Source organism: Sinocyclocheilus anshuiensis, unplaced genomic scaffold (assembly GCF_001515605.1).
Source record: "Sinocyclocheilus anshuiensis isolate Anshui unplaced genomic scaffold, SAMN03320099.WGS_v1.1 scaffold956, whole genome shotgun sequence".
Classification (NCBI taxonomy): Eukaryota; Metazoa; Chordata; class Actinopteri; order Cypriniformes; family Cyprinidae; genus Sinocyclocheilus; species Sinocyclocheilus anshuiensis.
The window spans coordinates 351,799-362,542 of record NW_015551056.1 but is presented as its reverse complement, the minus strand read 5'-3'; the positions used below and the strand labels follow the sequence as shown (position 1 = coordinate 362,542).

General features: G+C 41.7%; 1 protein-coding gene across 1 annotated transcript in view; it reads right to left on the bottom strand.

The window, feature by feature from the left end:
- Positions 1-10,744, bottom strand: part of LOC107661981 (collagen alpha-1(XXV) chain-like) — a gene marked incomplete at its 3' end in the record, with an annotated part of 543,306 nt that overhangs the window by 212,094 nt on the left and 320,468 nt on the right. The window contains exon 6 of the mRNA XM_016451806.1: positions 7,206-7,232. Within this exon, the coding sequence (XP_016307292.1) occupies positions 7,206-7,232 (27 nt within the window). The remainder of the gene's footprint in view (positions 1-7,205; positions 7,233-10,744) is intronic.

Genomic DNA, 10,744 nt, shown 5'->3' with positions numbered 1-10,744 from the left:
CTCATGCCGGCACTGTGCCTGCGTGCTCTCTCTCCCCGTTGCACTCGGATCCGCCGAAGAAGGGCAGTGAGCTGCACACTCATTGAGACAGAATGCTCACTCAAAGCATGAGTCTCGCTCTTCTCCACTCGCGGACCGCCTTTTACTGAAGGCAGCCCTGCTCTCCCATTTCTCCTCTCTCAGCAAGTCTCGGAGAGAGAAACAGCGAAGCCTGAGAACTAAGCAACCGGGTCTGAGCGATCTCATGCCAACACAGAGCCTGCGTACTCGCTGCGCTCACAGATACGGTCTGCTTTTACCACAAAAGCAGTCTGCCCCAGCTCTTTGATCTGCCAATGTGTTTACACGTGAGGATCGGCGCCCCTCATTTTCGAGCGGCTCAATGCTCCTGGGCGGTTTGAAGCAGAACGCTGTCACCAATGATTCAATATCGCTGACAGCTTTGTATCTGAACGTGCCTCTCGCCTGGGTCACGCCCACGCAGAGGCTGCACTGCTGAGATAGACCGCTCTTACTACGAGAATACGGAAAGCACCCCAGCTCTCCCGTTTCTCCTCTCTCAGCGAGCCTCGGAGAGGGAAACAGCGAAGTCAGGGAATAAGCAACCGGGTTTGAGGATCTTTTTAGGCAGATTAAAAGAGAATGCTGTCACTAATGATTATTATCACTGACAGCTTCAAATTGGACGTGTCTCGGCCACGCCCATGCTGAAGCAGCACACACAGGGGGCTGACTGCTCTCGCTATGAGAGCATTAAGTCTAGCGAAGCATTTTTTGAAAGCATTTTTAGGGAAAGCAAATTTCCTCTTCTGAGTGTGGGGTCCCCATACGGTGACCAGCCTCTCAATTTAATCCAACCCCTTGTCACACAGGCTGAGGCCTGGCAGGCCATCCTTGTAGTGCCAAACTGGGTGTTGGAGACAATAAAATGAGGTTATTCACTGCAATTCGCTCGAATACCCCGTGATTCAGCTGCGTGGTTCCCACCTCAGTTTAGAGCAAAGACGCACACATCCTGCGCTCAGAGGTGATGAATTTGCTGTCAATAGGAGCCGTAGAAACGGTTACCCCAGCTCAGACCGAGTCAGGCTTCCACAGCCACTACTTCCTCGTCCCCAAAAAGGATGGAGGCCTCCGGGCCATCCTTGATCTCAGACACCTGAATCACGCCCTCATGAAAAGGTCGTTCAGGATGACTACGCTGAAACAGATACACAAGAATGCACAAATTCGCTCAGGAGACTGGTTCTTTTTGCTGGACCCTTGCCATCCTCTGAGACAGATGGGAATCCGCATTCTCAACTACCTCGACGACTGGCTTATTCTGGCCCAGTCGGAGGTAGAACTAGTATCACACAGGACCCTCCTCTTCAGCCATCTGGAGTGCCTGGGACTCAGGGTCAATTTTGCCAACAGCACGTTGTTCCCCAGCCAGCGAATATCGTTCCTGGGAACAATTTTCGACTCAGCCCGAACGAGAGCTGTAGTCGCGCTGGAACGGGTTTTGGCCATACGGAGGCTGGCGACCTTCTTCGAGATTGGCACCACTCGCCCTCTCAAAACGTTTCAGAGGATGCTGGACCTCATGGTGGTGGCATCGCCAGCGCTACAGTTGGGTCTGCTTCGTATGCGCCACCTTCAGCGCTGGTTGAAACCACGGGTTCCATCCCATGCGTGGCGTCACGGACGCCTGCAGGTCAGGGTAAATCAGGCCTGTGTAACAGCCCTGGCCCCCTGGAAGAGCTCCCGCTGGATGGAACAGGGCGTGACCATGGGGATGGTTTGCAGAAGGACAGTTGACTGGCCACTGGTCGAAGGCGGAAAAGGCTTCCACATCAACTGCCTGGAAATGCTAGCAGTAGGTCGAGCCTGTCAGTTCTTCCTGCCAGTCCTAAAGGGGCACCATGTGGTAATCTGATCGGACCACATGTCTGTGGTGTCCTACATAAATTGCTAGGAAGGCCTCTCCTCGAAGCGTCTCTTCATTTTGGTAGAGCGCCTCCTGGAATGGGCTCAACTCAACCTGTGCTCGCTGAGAGCAGTGCATATACCGGGCAAATTGAACCAAGGAGCAGACATGTTATCAAGCAGCAACGTCCCCTCAGGGGAGTGTATCATACAGTATCACACTGTGTCAAGTCTACAATCAAGAGAAGACTTCACGAGAGCTAATACAGAGGGTTCACCACAAGGTGCAAACAACGCTAGATTAGACTTTACATTTACATTTAGTCATTTAGCAGACACTTTTATCCAAAGCGACTTACAAATGAGGACAATGGAAGCAATCAAAATCAACAAAAGAGCAATTTTTATAGCACACAAGTGCTATAACAAGTCTCAGTTAGCTTAACGCAGTACATGTAGCAAGGTTTTTTTTATTATATAATAAATAAAAAGAAAACAGATAGAATAGAAAAAGAATAGAGCAAGCAAGTGTTATAGGCCTTTTTTGCTTTTGTTAATTTTATAATAAATAAAAAGAAAACAAATAAATAAAATACAAAAAGATTAGAGAAGCTAGTGTTAGTTTTTTTTTTCTTTTCCAAAAAACATCTAAAAATGCCAGGCCACTTCTGGAAAAGAATTCTATGGACGACTGAAATTAAGATTAACCTGTACCAGAATGGCGGGAAGAAAAAAGTATGGAGAAGGCTTGGAACAGCTCATGATCCAAAGCATACAACATCATCAGTGAAACATGGTGGAGCACTGGGTTACTGGTGTTTAGTGATGATGTGACAGAGGACAGAAGCAGCCGGAAGAATGTTGAAGTGTGTAGGGATATACTCTCTGCCCAGATTAGTCAAATGGAACCAAGTTGATTGGCTTCGCTTCATAGTACAAATGGACAATGACCCAAAACATACAACAAAAGCAACCCAGGAGTTTTTGAAGGTAAAAAAGTGGAATATATAAGAATAATGCAATATGAAGTCCACGATACGATATTTATTGCAATATTTAAAAAAAGAGACAAATGAAAACATTTTGTACATTTTAAAGTTAAATTATTCTATCTAATGCACTTCGAGAGTTCAAAATTAAGAGCTCCAACCCATGATCTCAACTAAGAAAACTTCAGTGACTTGACTTACCTGAACTTTGAAGAGGACTCAACACTCTTTTTTGTTTGTGACATATTGTACATACTCAGAATAAATTACATTCACACTGGTGTTTTAGGAAGCCAAACAAATTAGAATATAATAATAATAATAATAACCGTAATAGCCATATATTGTAAAACTATTGCACTGTAAAATAAATGCAAATGAATATTTCATAGATATATTATTTTTGCTTTACACGACAGAAGGGAAATTACAATACTTCTTTCCTAATTTCTACACTTGAAAGAGATATTTTGAACTGCATTTAAACTGCTAGCTGTCAGCAAAATTAATACTGCACTTTTAAGCTTTTATTTTGACGGAAATCTCCAGCTTCAGACAAAACATGCTTACAAAAGCGTGTCTCACTACAAATCTAGTGAAATGCTGTAATCATTTGCAGCGAAAATATAGCATAACTGGTGGCCGTTGCGTTCCCAAATGTGCGCTAAACTCATAGCATGTGCACTAATTGAGTTCACTGCATTCACTGTGAATGGAACCGTTCGGAGCAGAGTATGTGAGCGGCGTGATTTTGCCTGGAGCTAGGAGCGATTTTTTGAAAGTCGGAGCGTTGAGGTTTTCACTCGTTCTGAGAATGCTCTGCTACCGCTCCGTCACAAGCACAAATTATGCCAACTCACGCATTAAACATAATTAGTTAGATTGACAGATTATATATATAAATGCCAAAATTATTAGAACATAGTATTTTCACCAGCTAAAAAATGGTTTTAAATCCGTTATTTCTTATTATCTTTTGCTGTAGTGTGTCAGTAGGAAATATCAGTTTACATTTCTAAATATAAATTTTGCCATTAATTTTAATAATCCAGTGAGATTTTTGTTTGCACAATGACATGAAAAAACAGATAAAACTGAGACAGATTAAATCCAGAAGAACTGTGGCAACGTCTCCAAGATGCTTCAAGAAACCTACCTGCAAAGCTACGGTAATGTTGATAGTTGTTAACGGGGCATGATGTGTTGTATACCTCAGTCTGCTTCTGTACTGCCGAGAACTGCTGCGCACTGCTGTGTGTCAAGAAAGCGCACCTTGTCAACATTTTTCATCTCGACCAGGTTGAACCAGAGAAGGCACTCTTGGACCACCAGAGTGGACATCACATTCCTAAGGGTCCGCGCCGTGATTTTTGTCATTCGGAGGGCGAAGTCAGTCGACCCCGGGTCGATACTACCCTCGTGCATTTGTTTTACGGTCTTGGCCTGGTGAACTTGCAGGATAGCCGTGGCATGCTGGGCAGAAGAGGCTTGGCCCACAGCAATATATGCTTTGGCAGCGAGAGCTGCCAACAGCTTACAGGCTTTGGATGGGAGACACAGACGATTCCTCCAAGTGGTGGCGTTTTGCAGACACAAGTGCACTGCAACAGCTTTCTCCAACTGGGGAATGTCTACATACCCCATAGCCACCCTGTCATCGAGGGTAGTGAGGATGGAGGAGGAAGATGAGTGGCATCTGGACCACCGAATGCAACACTGGGATTGCCATGAGATGGGCCAGCAGAATAACCTGGCAGCCGGACAGGACAAGCACTGCGAGAGAAGTGAGAGGTCCGTGGGGACTGGCCCAGAGAAGCTCTCACTGTAACCCTCAAATCTCCCAGAGCTCGAATCTCCACGATCACAGTATTGCCATGGTCATGCGCTCGCAGTGCGGGCATGAACCATCCGTGAACTCATCTTCAGTGTGCTGAATGCCCAGACACAGAAGGCAACGCTTGTGGCCATCATCAGAGGACACAAAACGACCGCAACCAAGAGGACACGGACAAAGCGGAATCTTTAAAAAGAGGCAAGCCGTCCGCAATTGCTCTTTTAGAGGAAATCTGCTCTTTTAGTTGAAGCACCCAGGGGAATCACTGTAAAGGGACACAGCTATTCGCACCATACCGCCAACCAGAACAGCCCTCCGTCACAGCAGATGAATGGCTTTATGGAGTATAACAGCTTTCATACAAACACTCGGCTCCGAAGCAAAAATCAAAAATTCGAAGCATGCTGTCACCTTATATGTATGTACGGGGAGTGGCTCAGCATGCAAAATCCACTAGCCAATTTTCATTGGCATTTTCTGTTAAACTAAGAGATGATTGCAAGTTGACCCCTAATGTCTTCATGACATAACTCGTAGTGATCGACAGATAGGGAACCTAGGGTATGATTTTACTCCAAAATTCAATGTACATTACAAAATGACAAATGCAAGTCCATGATTGGGTGCCTGGATTCCAGTTATTTCCGTGAATTGCAGCGATCCAATTGCTCCTCTTTTCTGTATCATTCAGCAGTCTGGAAATATATTGCTCCACTTTCTTGTTTTACCTATTTGTTCAGTGAATCACATAGCAGATCTTTCATATTTACAATGTGTTTTCACAGCATTCAAGCTGAACATTAATGTCTAAAGCCCTATTCGCACGGGATTAGTATTATCTGGGGACCTTGTGTGATTTTGAAATTACCCCCCCACATCTGAATTTCGTGTGGTGAATTCGCACAGGATAAGCGAAGCCTGTGATTTTACTCGAATTTACTGACTTGTCTCCCGGATACCCGGATGTCAAGGCTTTGAGAGTCCCGTTCTATGGTCCAGATGGATTTAAAAAAAATAAACTAATATAGTTTCGTGCGCTGTGTCGTTTACATTTCACCAGGTTAAAATAATATCTCAAGCTTTATGCTTGATTTATTTGTAACACATTAACCTCAAAACCTTTTCAGCTTTCTCTTTCAGCAAATTGTATGGTGTAGCGATATGATGACAGCACCCAAAATACTATCAAACACTCCAACGCAGCTCCATTCTTCACGAAAGATGGATAAAAAGGCGCACAGCAAACAAAAATCTCGAAAAATTATATGCGACCCGCCAAATGCTGGCCGAATCACAGAGATGCCGAATCGCACGGGACTAATATTATCACAGGACCTCGGTGTTCGGCAAAATATGGTAGGTCATTTGCGGGGGAATTTTTACTTTACAAATTACAGACATGGCCGATTCGCACGGGATTAAGATCACAGACAACCTTCGCAATTATTACAAATGACTGGAGGTCACCAGGTAATACTAATCCCGTGTGAATAGGGTTTTAGTGAGTGACTCCTGCTTACTGTGACATCATGTGCATACCCTCTATATGCAGGATTTTTGAGAAATAATTCAAATACCACTGAATTTATAGTAATGTAAATAATTACCCAAATATATCCTTATTGCACCGATACCAAATGAAATTCACAAGTTATAATCCCACAGACTCTCACTGTAAAATGGGTGATTTAACATAAGTGTTAAGAGAGATTTGCTATGAAAACCTGTGGTTAACTATGAAATATGGCTGACATCATCAGATTAAAATAATTAAGATGCCTCTGGCAGGCCAAAGTTACTTTTTTTTAAAAACATCTGCTCGCTCCAATCTGTGGGGAAAAACATTTAAAGGCACTTAAAGCTGAGACCCCCTCATAGACCATTCAAGATTATGACAGATGTCAGAAAAATGCACCAAATAACAGAGAGAGAGGTAAGGAGAGGCAAAGGCACTTATTCTGTGTTAGAGAGAAGCTGTGTTTCAACCAGCTAAAGAGCAATTATTGAAACTTAGCACACATGCAAGAATAATGGAATGAGATATTTAAGTGATTTATTTCATAATCTGCCAAATGTAGCTAAATGCATTGTTAATCATCCTGTGAATTAAGTTCTCAAGCAACTGAGCTGAAAATAATTACATTATTTGAACGATCTCTTAGTCTAGAATACTCATATGTCACTGTAATGTCAGAGTATGTTAGGACCTCGATTCTACTACAAAACCTTCAGCTTTATTGAATTGCAAGAATTGCAGGCAGACTGCTGGTACTGAACATTTAAAATGGCTCCTTGAGGTGTTTATAGTTTGGCCTTTCCAAGCCTTTTTTTTTTACACACACCATTAAGAAACCCATGCATTTCAAACATGCAGCCCGCAAGGCCATATGGGAGATATAACACATTCATTCACTCATTAGAATAGGACATGCAAGAAGAAAAAAACAAAAACAAACAAAAATAAAAACACATACCCTTGGTCCCTGGTCACCTTGATCCCCCTATAAAAAAAAAGAGCAAAAAAAAAATTGGAATAAGATAATTTCATTTTTGTAATATTGTACACAAATACAAGCAATGAAAGGAGCCATTTAAAACACATTCGCTATATCCACATTCTCAAAAATTCATTGCAGTTGAGAGTAAAATCACTTTTTTTTCACACACAAATTGTCAGGTCAGGAAGAGGAATGAGTGTGCACACTAAAAACAATGTTTATAAACTTAACAGAAAACAAATGTGAATATGTTATATTAATTGTTACAATACCTTACCATAAACGTTTTACAACTAAACATTATATTACATTTATCAGGACAAAAAAAAAAATTTTTGTAGTGTAGTGACATTTTATTTTAAAAATGTATTTATATAATAAAATTTCTTTTTGTTTATATAATTTACATTACATAAAGTACATAAAGGTGTTTGTTAATTCTTATGTTGTTTAGTTTATGCCTATTGAATAATTTAAAGATTAAACTAGTTAATGAAATAAGGCACCAAAATACTATCCCATAATGCATGACACATTTTTGTAACTGCCAACCATAAAAATTGTATTCTTTCCATTAACAAGATTTTTTATCGTTAAATTAACATTATTAAATAAGACAAAAGAAAGAAACAATCTTGTTTCCAGACATGTTTCCGTCCTGAAATGTGTTGAACTATTTTTTACGCACCTCATCCCAAACCTTTCATTGCAAATTCCAAAACGTCATTTTAGAGCTAATAACAGAGGCTTGAGCCAATGATATGCAGGCTAATGCAGTTATTAATGCAGTCTAATGCAGTTATTAGAGAGAGAGAGAGAGAGAGAGAGAGAGAGACAGAGAGATATTAAGCACGTGTGAATACCTGCGTCTGTGCGTCTCTCAGAAGTGCAGCAGCGTCTACTAATAGCGAATCTTTAAGTTAAACTGCTTCAAGAACTTCCCTACTGAGAAATGTCATGTAGCTTTTCAGCTGCGAAACTATTTTATTGATAAATTCGCGGGGCGGTGTTGATGACAAGTTTCTGTCCGCGTGTGTGCACGGGTGTGTGTGTGTGCGTCTGTGAGAGAGAACTGGAGAAAGCGTGATTTCCGTACATAAAAAAAGGTGGAAGACATGGAAATAATTTGTAATTTTTTACCCTATTGTTTGTTATATTTATTTGCTCAATGTCTTCTGAGGTGTTGGTTCTTTTATTGTTGTAGATAGCCCATAGTATAACAAAATATTATATATCTCTTCATTGTGTTTGGGGCCCCCTGGACGAGTGAGCATAGGCACGTGCCTAGAATGACAATGCATAAATCCGGCCCTGGGTGTGAGTTTGCCCAGCCTCAGTAGCTGCTGCCTGTCTGTCAGGAAGCTGGTGATCCTCTGACAGATGGAGGTGGGCACAGAGAGCTGTGTCAGTTTGTCTGAGAGCAGGTCAGGCATGATGGTATTGAAGGCCGAACTGAAGTCCACAAATAGGATCCTTACGTAATTCTCAGGTCTGTTGAGGTGTTGCAGGATGTAATGCAGTCCCATGTTGACTGCATCGTCCACAGACCTGTTTGCTCTGTAGGCAAACTGAAGAGGATCCAGCAATGGTTCAGTGATGTCCTTCAGGTAGACCAGGACCAGTCGCTCAAATTATTCATGACCACAGACATGAGAGCGACAGGTCTGTAATCATTAAGTCCAGTGATTTTGAGTTTTTTGGGGACTGGAATGATAGTGGACCGTTTGAAGCAGCAGGGAACTTCACACAGCTCCAGAGATCCGTTGGAGATCTGTGTAAGACTTTTACTGTAAGACAGCGCAGACTTTTAAAAAGGCAGGTGAAACACCGTCTGGGTCTGTAGCTTTCTTAGTCTTCTTTTTTTCTGAAAAAAAACTTGGGGTGGTAGGTGAATGTGTGAAGTGCAGATCAGAGCGGATGGGGGGTGGTAGACTGGCCTTTTCAAATCGACAGTAAAACACATTCAGATCGTCAGCCAGTTGTTGATTCTCCACAGACTGTGGGGGTGGTGTTTTGTACAAGGCGATGTTCTTGAGAACAGTCCATACTGACGCCGGATCTTTGGCTGAAAACTGTTTTCAGCCACTCTGATCTCCTTTGTTAGTCTGTTCCTGGCCTGGTTATACAAGATTTTATCCCCACTTCTGTAAGCATCCTCTTTGGCGTGACGAAGCTGTTTGAGTTTCCCAGTAAACCACGGTTTATCATTATTGAATGATAAGCATGTCCTGGTGGGGATACACATATCCTCACAGAAACTGATATATGAAGTTACAGTCTCTGTGAGCTCATCCAGATCGGTGGCAGCAGCTTCAAAAACACTCCAATCAGTGAGGTCGAAACAGGATTGTAAATCCTGCTCTGCTTCATTAGTACATCTTTTAACCTGTTAACCCGCACCTGGACGCCAGTGCACTGAATGCTCTCTGTTTGCACGTGTCAAAGTTTACGAATAGATTAAATGAAAAGGGACAAACTTAATCTTGACAAACTATATATCATTCTAAAGGTCTAAGCCTCAAGCATCGACGATAGATCGCTGTTTTTCAATGGAAAGCTTATAAGGAATGTATTTGCTAAATTTGTATAAGCAGTACACATCCAAACATGCATAATAAAAATGCAGTACATACCAGATTCATCATAATAACGAGTCAAAAACGCATCCACTGCTGTAAATCCTGGTTTAGTTAACAAGGCAAGGGTCCACTGAACAACATCCTATAGAGCACTTTTAGTTTCCAACGAAACAATAACGTTGTAATATGGATGTATATTCCTTTGTTTACGTCTCATTTCTTTGGGGACAGTTATTGTTTGTATCCGTTATGGAATAACTTACGCTCAAAAAAACTGTGTCTTGGTAGTAAAAAGCAACATGGTTTTGTAGCATACAGTGTCACAAACAGAATGAGACCATCCACAAAAAAAAAAGTAAAAGATATGCGGAATCTTGTTTATTTGAATTCTGACGCTCTCTTGTGACGGCTCGTAATGCAAGCTGTGACACACCTGTAATCTGATGGAGGTGTAACTTAGCGATCGGCTTTTTGCACAAATAATTATTTTTTTTCCTATTCAACATTTTTCATATATGTGTGTGTGTTTGTGGGGAATGTGGCTGTATATGCATGATTACCAATCTGTATGACCGCACATCAGCATGTGATTACTGACTGTATGACCAGCTATCAGTGTGAATGCCGTCTATATGAACGGCCATAAGAGTGAGACTATTGACTATATGGCCGGTCATCTGTATGATTACCATCTGTATGACCGGCCATCAGCATTAGATTACTGACTGTATGACCAGCAATCAGTGTGAATGCAGTATGTCTGGCAATCAGAGTATGTACTTGACATACAAAGCTAATTCTTTTTTTTTCTCTCTTCTTTTTATTACTCAAATTATTCTTGTATTTTTCTAGTGCTCAAATAAATCATTTATTCGATGTCTAAGATTCAGTCTATTATTTTATAATTGAAAAAGTATGCAGCGGTATGTATAATGT